Raw genomic sequence first — 17,966 nt, forward strand, 5'->3', positions numbered from 1 at the left:
TTTCTTCTGCTATGTAGAGAACCTGCCCTTCCTGATGGCTTAGGGAGTTCTCCATCTATAGTTTTGATCTCTGTATTCTTAGGATGCCATTCATCCTTTCTCTCTGACCTGGATTATCCCCACTGGCTTTTTTAAATGTCCACATTTCTCCCACATAAAAAGAAAAAGCTGAAGTCAAAGTGAAAATCCCACAATGCACAATCCTCATCCTGCAATTAGGTCATTGCAAATAAGTTTAAAGTAAATGAAAATGCTCTGTAAATAGCAAAACCTTTTAGATATCCAAAAGGCAAGGTATTTGATGAAATCAATGTACAAAATAACAAGACCCTCAACAAGGGCAGTTAGGCATTTGCTCTCTGAACAGAAAGGGGAGGAGAAAATGAGTAAAGGAACTCCAGTGACTTGGACATTGCTGTGCTTTGACTATCATGTCATCTGAAACCCCATGATGTGAGGATACCCAGTGGGGCAGCACTGGGATGTGAGGCAACTGGGAAGTACCTGGGACATGGGAGAGTGGGTCCCTCAGGACTAATCAGTGCCAGCTCCTGGGAGAGAACTGGTTTTCATTAGTTAGTTCCCCCAAGAGGGGTTGTTGTAAAAGCAAGTTGGCTACTCACAGGTCTCTCTCGACCCCTCTTTGCACACGTCTGCCTTCCTTCCTGTTTCTTTCAGCTGTGCAGTGACAGGACCAGATTCCAGCCCCATGCCTTTAGACTTTCTAGTCACCAGAATCATGAGCCAAATAAACCTATTTTCTTTATAAATCTCTGTCTCACTCACGTGTTTCTGTTAGAACTACACAACGCAGTCAACAGACGTTGCACATTACCACCAAAGACACTGTATCAGTCTGATGTCCTCCTGCTCTACAACCAATACTAAGCCATTAAGAATGTTAAAGAAATACCAAAAAAGCTTTTATTTTTAATAATATTTTATTGAGGAAAAGATAGTATGCACAAGATAATTTGTCACTTTAAGAGAGTTGCAGAGCCGTTTTCACTCCTCTGGCCGTTCACCTTTGTGTGTAATGGTGGTACGCAGGAAGAAACAGTGACAGGGAGACAGGGTTTCCATCAGTGATGAATTAATTTTACAATTCTCAGTCTTAGAGCTCAGTGATCATTGTGGACAGTAAAAGCTTCTTAAGTAGTTTCTGCAGAGTAGTTTTACCCCGTGAAATTGGACTGATACCTCTTTTTCTTTTCATTTGTCGGGGTATGAGCCTGGAGACCATTATTTCTGGATGGAGCTGATGAATAGTCTGGTGCCATGGAGCTGTTTGCTTACACAGCTGGATGAACCTCAGTTACTCTGGAAAGAATGAGTGAAAACAAGCACTAATGTTATTGCAGTCCGATTCAGTCTCCTCTTCCCCATCAGAGTCAGGGTTAAAGTGGGCTCCAGTCAGCCTAGCAGACATGTAAGTCTGTATTTCTACAGCACATACTCAAATTATTTGATAAGGAAGAGGCTGGACTCACCTTAATGACAAAATAGAATACGACAAAAGCTACGAAGAATTCCAGGAAGGAGAAGATCATGAGTATGGCTGAAATTCCTATCCCCAAAACCTGAAATTAGAAACAAATACCCTGAAATTTCAGTTCATCATAGGGGTTCTTACAGGAAGGTTCAAATCTTACTGACTCAGGACTGGCAGGTGGCATGATGGTTAAGGGCACTGTATTTCCACATGGTCATCTGTGGTTTGAGTCCCAGACCTGGCAGGTTGCTTTCTCACTTTCCTTTTCTCTCTCTCCCCTCTCTAGTCAAATAAAATATAAATAAATAAATTAAATAATTCTTTTAAAAATGTTACTGACTAATTGAGTGACATTGCTCCTACTCAACTCCCTACATCATTATTTCTCCATTATCATTAAACGCTTACTTTAGGCATTTGTAATGTCAGGCATTTGTAATTTGTTACTTTAATCAAAATGAATTAGGTAAGTGAGTTTGTTTTGGATTTTCTTTAAAATGTCAAAAGATATTCCTTTTACCAAACAGATACTTTCTTTAGAAATATTAAAAAGAAGGGAGGTTTTTTTTTTCCTTTTAAAAGGGCTCTTTGTTTTTAATAATATGAACATTTATACAGTTATTAAAAATAAATCAACAACATAGAAACCAAGTGATCATCTGAAATGTCACTGCCTAGAAATAATCAAAATGATCATCAATGATTATTCTTCTTTTTTTCTCTTTTGAGAGTTTTTTTGCTACAGGGTGTGTATGCTTGCCAGAGACAGGGAGAGGCAGAAAGCGAGAAATCACCCCCCCAGGGGGGATGGCCATGCCACAATCCCTTCTCCTCCATTCTCCTCTAGGGATTTTGGGCATACACACACACCCAGCGTGAGTTTAAGCCACTGGGTCTGGGACTTGAACTGTGGTCAACTACATGGGAGTTCAGCAACATAGCCATTACATTAACTGCTAGTCCCAATGACTATTACTCTTGATCTCTATGTAGAGACAAAAGGCAAATAGGAGAATGGATGTATGGAGAGAAAAGAAGAGAGGATAAAATGAGTGAGCAAGAGAGGGAATGAGAACAAGCAAGAGAGAGAAACATTTATATATATATATACACACACACACACACATGCATAATGCATATATAAAAATATATGTATGTGTGTGTGTGTGTGTGTGTGTGTGTGTGTGTGTATGTGTTTGTCTTTAGAATGTACATACCAGAGAAATATAGAAAGAGGAGACAGAGAATACCCCACTCCTCAGTGGAGCATGGTCACTCACAATCCCTTCTCCATTTCCCTTTCTGTTGGGAATTTGAGTACACATATAAATGTACCCACTGTGCTTTTTAAGCCACCAGAGTTGGGATTTTAACTGTGGTTGGCCATGTGGGATCCAGTTCCCTTAACCACTAGGCCATGGGGATGACCCAGAAGAAAATCATGTTATACTTCTTATTTCAAGAGCAAAGTATTAAGTTTACTTAATTTTAAAAGAAGAAAAATAACTGAAGTCAAATTAAATCCGCTGGACCAGCCCATGGCATGGTGGTTAACATGGCTGAATCCCATTAAGTCCAACCATATGGTTTAAGACACTGACCCAGTGGCTTAAAAATACACCAGGTGTGGGAACCAGCAGTTAGCGTAATGGCTATGTCACTGGACTCCCACGTAGTCGACTGTGGTTCGTGTCCCGGACCCGGTGGCTTAAAACTCACGCCGGGCGCGTGTGCGTGCGTGCCCAAGATCCTGAGAGGAGAATGGAGGAGAAGGGATTGTGGCGTGACCATCCCCCCGGGGGGTGATTTCTCGCTTTCTGTCTCTATGTCTCTCTCTGTCTGTCTGGCGAGCGCACGCGCCCTATAGCAAAAACCTCTCCAAAAAAAAAAAAAAAAATACACCAGGTGTGTGTGCCTGCTACCCAAAAGGAGGGGGAAATGGAGAAGGGTTTGCAGTATAATCATTCCCCATGGGATGTGCTTTCTCACTGCACTTCTCTCTCTCTCTGTCTCTCTGTCATGTGCCCTCAGGCAAAGGTTTTTTTTTTTTTTTTTTTTTTCTCAAGGGGGGGTGTGTGCCTCCTAGGGCTACAAATTTTGCCATAGTGTGTGTGTGTGCTCACTAGGTCTACAGAAAGTGAGAAATCATTCCCCCTTTCCAGGGAAGGATGGACAGATTGCAATCCCTTCTCCTCCAATTCTCTCAGGATATGGGGCAATTTGCTGGGTCTGGGACTTGAATCACAACTGGGACTTGAACCATTTCTGAATCTTAATCACCATGCCACCTGCTAGCTCTAGCTCTGGCAAAATTACAAGAAAATAGAGAATGAAATTTAGACCTAGTAAACAAAAATATTTATGGAAACTATGAAGAAGTAGAAGTCATTTTTTTTTTGGAGAGGTTTTCGCTATAGGGCGTGTGCGCTCGCCAGACAGACAGAGAGAGACATAGAGACAGAAAGTGAGAAATCACCCCCCAGGGGGGATGGTCACGCTGCAATCCCTTCTCCTCCATTCTCCTCTCGGGATCTTTGGCACGCACTCACACGCGCCTGGTGTGAGTTTTAAGCCACCGGGTCCAGGATGCGAACCGCGGTTGACTACATGGGAGTCCAGCGACATAGCCATTACGCTAACTGCTGGTTCCCAATTGAAGTCATTTTAAAACTAAAGTTTCAATATTTGATCAAAAATGATTGTTTATTATGAAAAAATGTATCTCATTCTACCTCTCCTCATTACATCCCAGTTTCTGGTGCCTATTTCATTTTTTCAAGAGAGTTCTTTTTTTTTTTTTTTTTTCCTATATTGTGTATATACTTGCTATAGAGACAGAGCTAGATAGAGAAAGTGAGAAATCATCCCTCAGAATGTATGGTCATGCCACAATCCCCTCTCCTCTATTCTCCTCTCGGGATTATGGGCATACACACATGCACCTGGTGTGAGTTTCAAGCCTCCAGATCTGGGACTTGAACTGTGTGGGAGTCCAGCGCCTTACCCACTATGCTACCTGCTGGCCCCAACTATTTTGTTTTTCACTTTTGTAGAGATAAACCTACTATATTCAGTTATGCAACTATCATTTCCATAGTTACTCAGTCTTAGTTGACTTCATGGAGTACTCCATTCATCTTTTATCCAATCACTTTGCATCTATTTCTCCTAGAATAGGTTATTCTCTGTCAGTTTTCAAATTCAGTTATTTTCCTTCACAGGGAATTTGTTTTTCAAGTATGTTTGAATACTTTTGTTTTCCTAAAAAATTTACAAGATTCTCTAACTCAGGAACATAAATTACCACTAAGTTGGATCAACTCTGCCTATGGTTCGGGTTATGGTTCGACCCTCAAAGGCTTCTGTTTTGGAACTTAGTCCCCAATTAAATTGTGTTGGGAAGTGGTGAAACCTCTGAGTGGATAATGGTGATTGAATCATGAAAGAACCAGCCTTGTGAATGGATTAACTCAGTCTCCTGAGAGACTGAGTTCTAGCTCTTATGAAAAGGGCTTAGTTCTCATTCTCAGGTGGTCATAAAAATGGCTTTCCTTGGTTGCTCTCTTTCTGCACTTAACCATCATCCCCCCCTACTTTTGTTAGCTGTGTGGTAGCTGGTCTGATGCCAGTCACATGTGGTCGGACATTCCAGCTACTGGAATCACTAGTCAAATAGAACTCTATTTTTTTTCTTTTTTTTTTTTTTGGAGAGGTTTTTGCTATAGGGCGCATGCGCTTGCTAGATAGACAGAGAGAGACATAGAGATAGAAAGTGAGAAATCAGCCCCCAGAGGGGATGGCCACGCTGCAATCCCTTCTCCTCCCTTCTCCTCTCGGGATCTTGGGCACACATGCGCATGTGCCCAGCATGAGTTTAAGCCACCAGGTCTGGGACTCAAACCGTGGTCGACTACATGGGAGTCCAGAGACATAACCATTACGCCAACTGCTGGTCCCAGAACTCTATTTTTTTAATACATCATCCAGTCTCGGGAATTTCTGTTCACAACACAATAACAGACCAAGAAGACACCTATCTTCCATGTATATTCTCTCTCTAAACACTTAATCTTTTTCTTTTACATTACCATGACTATATTGTTATTCTTTACCATTTTTATCTGAGTCCATTATGTTTCTTGCTGTGTGTGACTTCCTTTTAAAATATATAATAGTGAATCTTGGTATTCCATTGATTTCTGTAGCTCTGCAATGTTCTTTTTATTTCATTCTCTCATTTTATTATAAAGATTTTCAATAGCACAACATTGTCATGAAGAATTTTGTATTGATTATAAGATAATATTGCTTCATTCTTTGAATTTCTTCAGTAAAAAATTATGACTTTGTCACTGCCACATTCTTACTCTAAAAAAAAAAATTCATTCAGTGCCTTGACTATCTTATTTATGTAGACTGTCAAATCTTTGGAAAACGATTTAAGGGTGTTTTACAGGAGTCTTAAAAGTTGATCCAGACCTTTTCCCATTGTCAATGTGATTAACTTTGAGATGGGTGAATAAGAGAGCCCTTTCTGTCTTAGTCCGTAGATAGAGGTAACTTACTTTGTTCTGTAGTGGTAGCTATCACATGACTAGGGGTAGGGTTGGAATACAGAAAAGATATTTTCTACTAGAGCTGCTGACAGTAATAAAAGGTAAAAACAGGGGCCAGTTCATGGTCTGGTAGTTGAGGTGCTGGACTCACACATGGCTGACCATGGTTCGAGTCCCAGATCTGGTAGTTTGCTTTATCACTTTCACTCTCTCTTTCACTCTGTTAAGTTATATTACCTATAGCAAATTAAAATAATCAGGCCCAGCAAATGGCACAATGGTTACATCACTGGACTCCCACATAGTTGACCATGGTTTGAATCCTAGACCTGGCAGCTTAAAACTCACACTAGGCACATGTGCATGTGTGCCCAAAATCCCAAGAGGAAAAATGGAGGAGAAGGGATTGCAGCATGGCCATCTGCCAGTTGGGGGGAGGAGGGCGGTGGTGTGTGATTTCTCACTTTCTGTCTCTGTCTCTCTCTGTCTCACTGGCAAGTACATGTACCCTATAGCAATAAACTCTCTCAAAAAAAATAAGTAAATAAAAATATAATAATAAATAAATGAAATTAAACAAAAAAAAAGGTTCACTCCTTTAGAGTGACAAGGAAGCAAGCATGTAGTAGATCATGTGATACTTACCACTGCCCCATAGTCTTCAGTAAGTACAACTTTGATGGACACATCATGCCCCAGCAGACCCAGTCCAATAAGAGAAATGATAGCACTAACCGAATTCATTGCTTGGCTGCTTCGATACTAATGGAGGTGACAAGAAAAGTAAATTTTATATTAGATAAATGAAATTAAATGGAGTAAGAATAATCTAATCTAATGGTTCTCAATCTTTGAAATCCAGAAACAGTTTTTTTTTTTTTTGGAGAGATTTTCACTGTAGGGCGCGTGCGCTCGCCAGGCAGACAGAGAGAGAGAGACATAGAGACAGAAAGCGAGAAATCACCCCCCAGGGGGGATGGTCACGCCGCAATCCCTTCTCCTCCATTCTCCTCTGGGGATCTTGGGCACGCACGCACACGCGCCAGGCGTGAGTTTTAAGCCACTGGGTCCGGGACATGAACCGCAGTCGACTACGTGGGAGTCTAGCGACATAGCCATTACGCTAACTGCTGGTTCCCCAGAAACAGTTTTTGTTGCTGTTTTTAGACGGGATCTTGTTCTATCAAGATCCTTCTGTCTCATCCTCCCACATAGCTGGGACTTCAGGCTAGAGGTAATGTGCCTGCCTTTTTTCAAAGTTGGGTCAGGAATCAAACTTGGGCCTCCTGTGTAGCCTCAGTCTACCAGGTAGTAGCAGCAGCCATTGTGCACTACCATGGCTGGATCCGGAAACAATTTTTTGTTTGAAGTTGATATGATTTTTTTCTGCCCTTCTGGGTGGGTTCCCTGAAAATCACTCTACGTGTAGTGTAGAGAAAGGGTACTTCAAAAAAGCCATAGGAAATGTAAATAATATAAGGTAGAAACTTATTTATTATGTTTATGTAAAATCCTTATGGATAATAACTATACCTCCTTTTTAAAAACAAGAAAACAGCCAGTAAACTTTTAATCATTTATTTTTTATTTTGTGACAGGCACTGTGTTAAATGATTTAAATATATTATTCTATTTAACTCTATTGCCATTATATGAGGTGGGACTACATTATCTGATTGTATAGAGGGGAAAGTACATACAACAAAACTTTGCTGGTAAAATTTGGAATTCATAAAAACCCTGATGTTTCTCTAGGAACTAGGTAAAGAACCTACATTTAAGCTTTTTGGGGCAAAGGTATAAGGGCAGACTACAAAACTCTCCTGTTTCTTTAGTAAGATTTTGATATGCAGCAGAATAATTGTGAAGTCACCTTTTGAACTGACTTGCTGGGGGTGGCACACTAAGAGTTGTATCAACTGTGCTGTTGCTTCAGCATGCCTGAGTTGCCTGCAGGACTCTAAAACACTCTTAGGAAAGGTGAAATTTAGAAAAATTACATTAGGTAAGTTTCAGTGGTTATCTTCTCCCGAAGACAGAGCCTGTGTTCAGACAATTTCAGTTAGAGGGAAGGACCCATAAAGGATGCAGAGAAAGTACAATTTACATATTTATTTATATTTGTTTATTTATGTTAAAATAGGAGTGATTAGTCAGGTTTAGGCTGATTGTAATTAAATTAAATTAATTAATTAATTAATTACTTTATTTATTTTGCCTGGAAGAGCATGAGCAAGACTTTATGTAACCCTTTCTCCGTTCTTCCCTCTTGTACTGGATTACTCATAATCTTGTACTACATCTTGTCTGGTTGGCTCTAGTTCTTGGCAAGTATTTTCTTCCTGACTCAAAATTAGACTGGGAAATTGCAACAGGTAAGGGCTGTGATCTGATCTAGATGCTTTTAATGTCAGTTTAAATAACTGTGAATCAAAACTTTGTTATTCAAGTGGCAAATAGGTGTTTTGGCTCCCAGATTCTTCTTTTAACGTTTGCTAATGAAGTGAGATCCAACTAAACTGGGAAGTCAGTAGGTTAAAGTTAAAACAACCCCTACCTTCACTGCCTCCCACCCTGGGAGTTCAAGAGTCGGGATGCAGAGCTCTGTGATATCTGAGTGACAAATGCATGGCCCATTCCTGTCCCAGCCCATGTACCATGGAGGGAATAAGCAGTTTGGGAGACAAACTCCCATTTGCCTTTTTAAAATCCATCTTCTCAATTTTCCTCACCAAGAATATATACTAATCTTTAGAAAGTTATAAAAAGCAGAAATATTCTAACTTACCAGAAGATAGGAGTCAGTTGGGGACGCTGATATAGAAATAGAGCCAGAAATAATGAACTGTAGAAATAGACAAATTTATTTGTGAAATAATGAACCTTTTTGCCTAGAAACATTTAATATGAGAGACTGGCATATCTGTATTTATTTAGTTCCCCTCTAAAAATTTTATCTCTTATTTCTCAATTTTCTCCAAGATATTTCATAAACTTCCTTTTCCCCCCTTTAGTTTCTTGCATTTAAGGTTCATTTTCTGCTTATCACCTGTACCCTTTCCGTGTGATGATTTCTAAGCTGACTGCGGAACCTCTTCTCATTGTCAGTTGTGTTTATATATATAACTGGTGGGCCAGCAAGTGGCATGTAGGTTAAGACAGCTGAATTGCACACGGTCTACTCTATGGTTTGAATTTCATTTAGGACAGCCTGAAAATCACATCAGGGACATGTGCATGCATGCCCTAAATCCTGAAAGGAGATTAGAGAAGAAGGGATTGCTGTATGGCCATCTCCCTGAAGGATGATTTCTCACTTTCTCTCTCTTTGTGTGTGTCTCTCTCTCTGAGAGGCACACACACCCTATGTCAAACATATTTAAAAATTTAAAGTATGAGTATACATATATACATATACATACATATATATGTATGTATGTGTATATAAGTGTGTGTATATATATGTATGCATACATGTATATATATGTACACAAGCACTTTCAATGGAGGCCATGCAGCAAGTACTTCACCTCCATTCTTTAAGGATTTAGGACACGCAGGCACATGTGTAGGATGTGATTTTCACGCTGTCCTAAATAGGACTCAAACCATAGAGTAGGCTGTGTGCGACTCAGCTGTCTTAACCTACATGCCACCTGCAGGCCCATCAGTTGTATTTTTTTTTTTTTTATATGTACATAAACACTTTCAGTGGAGGCCAAGCAGCAATTCCTTCTCCTCTATTCTTCTTTAAGGATTTAGGGCATGCAGGTGCATATGTAGGATGTGATTTTCAGGCTGCCCTAAATGGGATTTAAACCATAGAGTAGGCCGTGTGCGATTCAGTTCTCTTAATCTACACGCCGCCTGCTGGTCCCCAGTTGTATGTTTTTAATGATGTTTCTAATCATCTGCTTTTCTACTTTCCATTCAACATAAACATTTCCATATGAAATGTAATGGAACCTAAAAGAACTTGCTAATGACTTGACCAGAAGAAAATTTCTCATGTGGGTTTAAGGTACAAGTTAAAATAGGGAGCTAAAGTTCCGTCCTTTTTTTCCCCTCTAAATTCTTCAGATCTCAGATGCAGGGCTTATTAAGAAATTAGTGAGGAATAGGTTGGAGATCATTATATTTTAAAAACTGATAAGGAGATATATTCTAATGTCTACTCACAGAGACACCACTCCAAAATGGATATCCAGCAATCAAAGTCATGGAGGCAAAATTCCCAATATATTCAGAAACATGGTTCATTAAAGCCAAAATAATTCCAGAACCAATGCACGCAAATCCAATCATGATCTGGACCGCCTTAAAGAGAAAACAGGCATTTTAAAATCACTTCTTCATAGTCAGGGCTGTGAAGCGTTACCATCATTGCTGCTCCTGCTCATATATTGTCAACTTGGCCAAGAACTCTGGGTTCCACTGAGTTCTGGCTGTAAAGCAGCAGGCAGGCCATGGTGACTGACATACATACACTAGAATAACAGGGGAGCAAGGGCCTTGGCCTTGTTTGAGGCATTTGAGTAGATTTGGCTGGGAAGCCCAAGAACAGTTCAGAATGTGCAAGTACTTGACCATGTACCAGCATCTCCTGAAAGCCTCTAAAAGACTCTTAGAAAACAAATGCTTTAACCATGACTTCCCACCTGTCATTTTCACACGGAACAAAGTTTCTGTTTGTATAGTCCCAGTTTGGGTAAAGGGATCAGTGAAGATAGAATCATTTGTTGGGCACTAGTTATATGCCTGCTAATATTCTAAACACTTCACAATCATTTTTTCATGTAATCCCCTCAACAACCAGATGGAGAACAGATATGGAGAAATTAGGTGTTCAGGTCACATGACTGGTAAGGGGAAGATCTGGGAATTGACAGCAGCAAATTGACTCCGGTTACACTGCCTGCATCTTAACTAGTCAGTGCTGCCTCCCTGCAGGCTCGCTCAGCTCCACCTTTCTATGAAGCCTTAATTACACCAGTCAAATGAGCCTATCTTTTTTATTTCCTTCTAAACTCCACTGCATTTTGTGATATAAAACAAACCTTATTTCTTCATTTTGTGCTATATACGTGAGGTTATTTTTTTGAAACATTTTCTTGTCAGCCAAGAGATATATTTCCAAAAATATGATATATATCTTTTATTTCTTTGTACAGTACATCTTAGTGCACCTTTTGTTATCCTAAGCAGAGATTTCTAAGAATCAACTATGTCTAGATTGTTCCAAAAGTCAGCTATAGATTAAAAACGAACTTTTTCCAAAGTATATACCTTACCAGTCTTACAAATCCAAAGATGGGTATGTTTATTTCTTTTGGAAATAGCTACTAAGCACCATAAACTACATTTAAAATGAGAAAAACTCAGCATCATTAGTAATGCTGACTTTTTTTTTGAATTATGAAGTTCTTTGAGACTCTGATAAAAGCCAGGCAACATATTCTCTGAATAATTATTACCAGTCGCATGCACACATACATGCAGGCATGTGTAAACACACACACACACACTGCAATTTACATATAGCTTCAGAGGTATGATGGGCCTCTTTTAGCCAACCATACAGCCTAGATGAAGAACTCCTGAATTAGACTCTAGACTTTGTAGCTACAAGCTTTTTTCTGGGGCAACCGTGCAGTCATCTAGCCATGCATTTCCATTCTCATCCTTGCTGTTGTTTTGATGAGAAGCAGTTTGATCCTGGGTTCACATGGCCATCTTTTCTCCTTATATAACCCTGGCTGCACCATTTACTGATCAAAATTGCCTACAAGACAGGCTTAACAATTTGGAAAAATAATTTGTTCTGCATATTTGACCGCAGACTCTCTTTAAGTTCTAATGGAAATGGTATAGATGTTCCATGCCATCCCACCCGCACTGTTGCAGGGATTGAGGGCTGTTAATGACATAGATGCGCCATCTTCAGGGAGCGGAAGAGGATTCTGCTAATTGGAGCTTTTTAAAAACAAACTCCACTTATCCTTTAGTGTAAGCCTATTTAGTACCAGGTAAAATGCTCTAGTGACTCCTCATTCCACCCAGTCAGAGTCAAAACCTTCAGTTCTACAGGTCTTTCCAGGTCTGATCACCACTCTGCCCTCCTGCCATGAAGGGGCCATGCAGACAACAGAAGCTGGTATAAACCCTCCATTGTGTCACTGTACTGGCCTGCACTCAATTTCTCTGCCGTGAGTTTTACTGTTATTATGGTACCCTGCAAGGGTAAAGGGCCAGAGAACCTGAGACAGACTCCCCAACCTGTCTGTTTCAGCCCAAATTAACATATGTTAAGATTAAGTTAGTATTAAGTCAAATTAGTCAAATTAGTGTTAGTAACATATGTAGACTAAGTTAGTTTAAGGCTAGTTTTACATAAATACCCCTTGTTTAAGCTACAGGCCAAAGTTAACTTGTATTAGGCCAAATTAGCACAAGAATTCACTGATTAACAGACAAAGATTTCAGCAAATAAATACAGGGACCTGTGAGTTAATAGAGAAAGGACAGATCTGGCTAACAGAGACAGGATAAACAAACCTGAAGACTCCAGGAGGAAGAGTAAGTACCTTAGCTGAAAGTTCTTATCTGGTCCTAGGCAAGCAAAGGATAGTACCTAATTACAAGCAGTTTCTCCCCTGTGTGCTGTTAACTATGAAAAACTGCTAATAAAACACCCTGTGTTGTCTCCTGAGCTACAAGACCCTCTCACCCGAATAGGAAGTCATGGAAAAGGGAAGGATCAGAGCCTGACTCTTTGAAAACAGAGTATTTATTTCCAATGTGTGAGTGTCAAGACTAGTGAAATAGAAGGTAATTCTTAGATGAGGCAAATTATAATTCTTGTGTGATTAAGTTTTTATCTCGAGCATTTGATAGTGCCTGAAAGTTAACCAGGAAAATTGGTATGACATTACGTATCTTTCGTCAGTGCGTTAGACTAGAAAAAGGACAACGTGTATGACAATCATGACTTTTTCTCCTGATCAAACTGCTTGTTTTCACAGTAAACTTGGACAGTTTGGTATGTATAAATGGATTAGTGGCCATCTAGCTAGTGGTGTTGGAAATGAGTTAAAAAGAATCTGAATAAATATTTCTCACCCAAAACACAGTCAAAGATTCACTGTGAGGGATTCCAATGACTATATCACACATTTCTATCTAAAGAGTTTTCCACTGATCATTTCCTCTTGCATGAATTCTACATAGCTTTTTCCTAACCTCATGTCTTTGCTCAAACAAATACTAAGGAAAGCCCTCTCTTAGCAAATGAAATTTCCGATCACTTCTCGCTTACTTCTTCTACTTTTCTTCATTCTCTCTAGATCATTGTCATCTCTAACACATTATGGACTTCTTTATCCTGCATATGATCGTATGTCTACCACTGAGATGTAGGCTCCATCAGAGCAGAGACTGCACCTGCATTGTGTTCTATGATATTCTAAGCATCTATGTGGGGTTGGCTGTTTGAGGTGCTAGTTTTTCCCATTTGCCCAATGGAGCAGGAAATTTCCACTGTCTGGCAGGTTGAGCATTGGAGGGGTTACCTCTAGAGCTCAGACTGACTAATGGTGGGAAGCCGATTTTCATTTTTACTTTGCTGGAACTTGATGTAGGCAGTAAGAGGGTTAGAAGAATTTTAGGCATGTAGTGGGCATTCAGTATAATTTACTGACAGCTGTAGCAGAGAAGTTGGAGGTGCACACAGGGAGGGACCTAATACAATGTCATAGAATTGTGTCAGTGGTAAGAATGAGCTGCCTCAAAGCACAGTGAAGGGACTGACAATTCTGCCAGCCAGGTGGGATGTTCAACCATGGGCAGAGCATGTTTTGCAATGCCCACAGAAACAAAATTGTGAGTGTTCAGTTCAAACGACTCCTTGTAGAAGTGAGGTGGCAGTTAAGTCATAGCATCTCTAAGAGTACTGGTGACAGAGGCACAGGAAAGGGAATGTCTTCTCATTTTTCACATACAGCCTTCCCTAGACTTCCAAGATGTAGTTTCTTCCCTTTAAGGCAGCCATTGATGCTAATTTTAATGCATGTTCACTTGTATGCAAATACCAGGCTTTAACCAATCCAGAGGCAGGACTGGGGTTGTCAAAAAAGTGCTTTGCAGAAGTGAGATCAAGCTAGAAGTAGTGGGGCTCCCATCATGTCAAAACTCTTGAGTTCTCCTGTTATAGAGAGTCCTGGGTCATCTGCTAGATTCTTGCTTGAATCTAAAATAAGATGATCTCAGGGTAAAGTCTCTCTGTAGATTAATTATTTTTACTTAAAAGGTAAGTTTCCAGAGTGATGTTCAGATTATTGAAAGTAATATATACTTTCTGTTTCTTGAAAGGGCACGAAAACTTTGCAAATGTAAAATTAAAATTCTGAAAGTAAATAGACTTACCCCCAGTGTCTTTGCTCTTCTCTTATATTGTTCATTTGCCATTTGTGAATTTCCTTGACCCAGGTGACTGGCAGAGATTCTGGAGGTGTGATGAAAAGAGGTTGACCACACAGAGCTTGTTTTCCTAGGTTTACGTAACCTAGAAATTATTGGGACACAAGAGACATAAAAATGATTTTGGGATAAAGACTAAGTATATTTCCATGTACTCCAGGGTGAGTTGTTGGATTGGATGGCATCATTATGTCCTGTGTATTGAAAAGCATACCATATGATACATTTCTGCAGAAAAGAAAATGAAGAAAATCTTATGGGATGTCAATTATGTATGTAAATGTTGTAGAATACGTGAGCAGATCACGGGCAGTGACAACAATGTAAACATAATGCTCACTTATCCTCGGAGTCCTGTGTTAAAAGGAAATGAAAGAGGGAAAGATGGAATATCTTAATTTTCCTATTCCTATCTGGTTTTGTAAAGTGTTGTGAAGTGTGTGTGTGTGTGTGTGTGTGTGTAGCTTCCTTGAGTTCATTGTACCCAAAAGACAACAGAAAGAGAAAAGGGACAGTAGCAGAAAACATAATGCCTGACCTCACTCCACCCCTGAAAGCTGCAGATCCTAATCCGGGAACCTCTGAACATGTTACACTTCATGGCAAAGAAGAATTAGGTTTCAGGTAGAATTAAGGTAGTTAATCAGCCGACCTTGACCTAGGGAGAGTATCCTGGATTATTGTGTGGACCCGATGTAATCACAAGGGTTCAGGGTGCTGTTCACTCTCTAGCAGGTGAGCCTGTAATTTGGTTTTTTTAAAGGTTTCTGGTGGGGTTGGCAGGTGGTGTGGTGGTTAAAGGCACTAGACTTCCACTTGGCTGATGATGGTTTGAGTATTGGACCAGGTGGCTTGCACTCGCCACCCCCCCTTCTGATTTTACTTTTTTATATAATTTATAAAATAGTAAAAATGCTGAAAATTTATTAAAATTTATTAAGGAAGTGCCAATGTCAGGTATACTGCTGAAAATCTGAGGTAATTAAAGAACAAGAATTCAGCATTGCTTTAGAAGGAACACTAAATCATGGTTACTTTCTGCTAAGTATTGAATGATCAACCTGATTCATGTTACAATGGCAGCAGGAGGAGAAAGCTGAACATGGATGATGTCCTTTAAGCCCAGAGCTTCCTTCCTGTTCTTGGTGCTTTTTCAGACGTGCCTTCATGCAGTAACTCTTTCTTCATGAGACTTTTATGCCATTCTGTCTCCATTCTGGTCCCAGAACCGTGTGGTAGGTGCCAAGAGTGAGGTGATTCTTTCAGTATTTGATTCTTATTTCTTTGACCACCCTCTAACTTCCAAAAAGGTAGGCAATAAAGCACCATTTCATAATCTCATTTTTGTCCCCAGCTTAGAAACATGGTTGTAAAAACTGAGTTTAATATTAAAGAAAGTGACTAGTGTCACTTACTATTGATTTTTGAAATAAAATATTTCTTTTGTAGAAGTAAAAGAAAGGTCCTTTTTGTGTGTGTGGTAGGGCAGTGAAAGAGAGGGGGAAGTGAGACTGTGCACTCTAGGGGCATAGCTACATTGCAACGCCTGCTCTTCCATTCTCTTCTTTTGATTGTAGGTACACATGCACATGTGCTCATCATGTTTTTAAAACTACAGGATAAATTCCTCAGTGGGCTATGTAGTATCCAGCCACCTTAACCACCACGCTACCTGGTGACTCAAGAAAACTCTCTTGAATCACTATGGAGCATATTTTTCAGAATTCTGAAACATGGGCTTTCAGGCTCTGTAAGTGTTCTAGAAAATATTGTCTCTACCTTTAGTGTTCTTACCAATGAGTTGAGATAAAGTTATTGCCAAAATGGTGTACATTGGAATTGCATTTGTATACATATCCTATAACTGAAAAGATCTCCTGACAAGAATAAAAATTATACCAGTGGATAGTGAACATCCAACTAGATGAGGATAGTTAATTATACTTGCTATTATTACTACCATTATAATAACAGAACAAACTTTTATTAATAACATATAATTTGGTAGGCCTCGTTTGAAAAGTTATTTTTTTTTAATAATTATTTATTTGGGGCTGGCAGGTGGCATGGTAGTTAAGGATGCTGGACTCCCACCTGGCCAACCCCCACCTGGCCAACCATAGTTTGAATCCTGGACTTGGTTTTCTCACTTATTCTCTTGCTCTCTATCTCTCTTTCTGGAGAAATTAAAATAAATGCATAACGTTAAATAAAATATTTTTTTCAAAAATATATTAAAAATAGGGGACCAGCAGTTAGTGTAATGGCTATGTTGCTGGACTCCCATGTAATCGACCACGGTTCGAGTCCTGGATCTGGTGGCTTAAACTGATGCCGCGCTTGTGTTGTGCGTGCCCAAGATCCCAAGATGACAATGGAGGAGAAGGGATTGCGGGGTGGCCATCGCCCGGGGGGTGATTTCTCTCTTTCTATCTCTCTGTTTCTCTCTGTCTGTCTGGTGAGCGCACGTATCCTATAGCAAAAACCTCTCCAAAAAAAATAATTAAAAATAATTATTTATTTAATATCTTTTGTCATTATTATTGTTAATTTGCTACAGCATGCTCACCAGAAATAGAGAAAGTGAGGAAGGTATGGGACTCGAACTGTGGTTGACCATATGGTAATACAGAACCTCAATCACATGCCACCTGCTGACTCTCAAGAATTTTTCAACTAATAGAATAATTTTCTAAAACTACATGCAGGTGAAGTAACTTTCTCAGTGTCATACAGCTAACGAGTGCTGAAGAACAGTCTCTAGAAGTGTCACGTGTTATAACTTCCGACTTTTATACCTTTAATAGGAAATTGATCTGTTTCAACTACAGTAATCTCTGTAGAAAAGTGAATACTGATTCTTTAAGGATAGAAACTTTTAACTTTCACCATTTTTGGATGGAAATCTCTCAGTAGGCTTCATATTTTGCTAAGTAGGTTAACCATGTCATAATCCAAATTGCCTTTGTGTGTTTCTTTTTTAATTACATCCCTTGATCTCATGAATAGAATGCAAGATGTGGATACATTGATTACTAAACTGTAGTTTGTTAATATTAATTCTTGAGGGCCAGCAAGCAGTGTGGTGGTTAAGGTGTTGGACTCCCAAATGACTCACTGTGGTTTGAATCCCAGACCTGGCAGCTTGCTTCTCACTTTTCCTCTCTGTCTTTCCCTGGTGAATTACATAATAATAATAATGATAATAAATAAAATTAAAAACTATTTAAAAATATATTAATTCTTGAACCAAAGGCTAACATTCCTTTTTAAAAGTTACTTTCTTTTTACCAGTGAGAAAAATCCCTTGCTGTTTTCCTAAGAACTTGCAGCAGGATTACAAGTATTCTTATGTAAATTCCATGAATTATATTTAGTCCTTGGTGAAATCAGAGCACTGTCTCATTCAATATCTCCTAAAAGTGGACAGTGTTGCATCCAAT

At 39.5% G+C, this 17,966-nt stretch overlaps 1 protein-coding gene across 2 annotated transcripts in view; it reads right to left on the bottom strand.

The window, feature by feature from the left end:
- Positions 1-927: 927 nt before the first annotated feature.
- The window catches only part of LOC102483207 (membrane-spanning 4-domains subfamily A member 12-like), a 24,931-nt gene continuing 7,892 nt past the window's right edge, over positions 928-17,966 (bottom strand). For both annotated transcript variants that reach the window (XM_027766409.1, XM_027766410.1), the window contains 6 exons: positions 14,470-14,608; positions 10,228-10,365; positions 8,837-8,893; positions 6,694-6,810; positions 1,491-1,580; positions 928-1,320 (listed from right to left, as the gene is read on the bottom strand). In XM_027766409.1, the coding sequence (XP_027622210.1) occupies positions 1,312-1,320; positions 1,491-1,580; positions 6,694-6,810; positions 8,837-8,893; positions 10,228-10,365; positions 14,470-14,511 (453 nt within the window). In that variant the 5' untranslated portion in view covers positions 14,512-14,608 and the 3' untranslated portion in view covers positions 928-1,311. The remainder of the gene's footprint in view (positions 1,321-1,490; positions 1,581-6,693; positions 6,811-8,836; positions 8,894-10,227; positions 10,366-14,469; positions 14,609-17,966) is intronic.

This window comes from Tupaia chinensis, unplaced genomic scaffold (assembly GCF_000334495.1).
Source record: "Tupaia chinensis unplaced genomic scaffold, TupChi_1.0 Scaffold143204_1, whole genome shotgun sequence".
Taxonomy (NCBI): domain Eukaryota; kingdom Metazoa; phylum Chordata; class Mammalia; order Scandentia; family Tupaiidae; genus Tupaia; species Tupaia belangeri.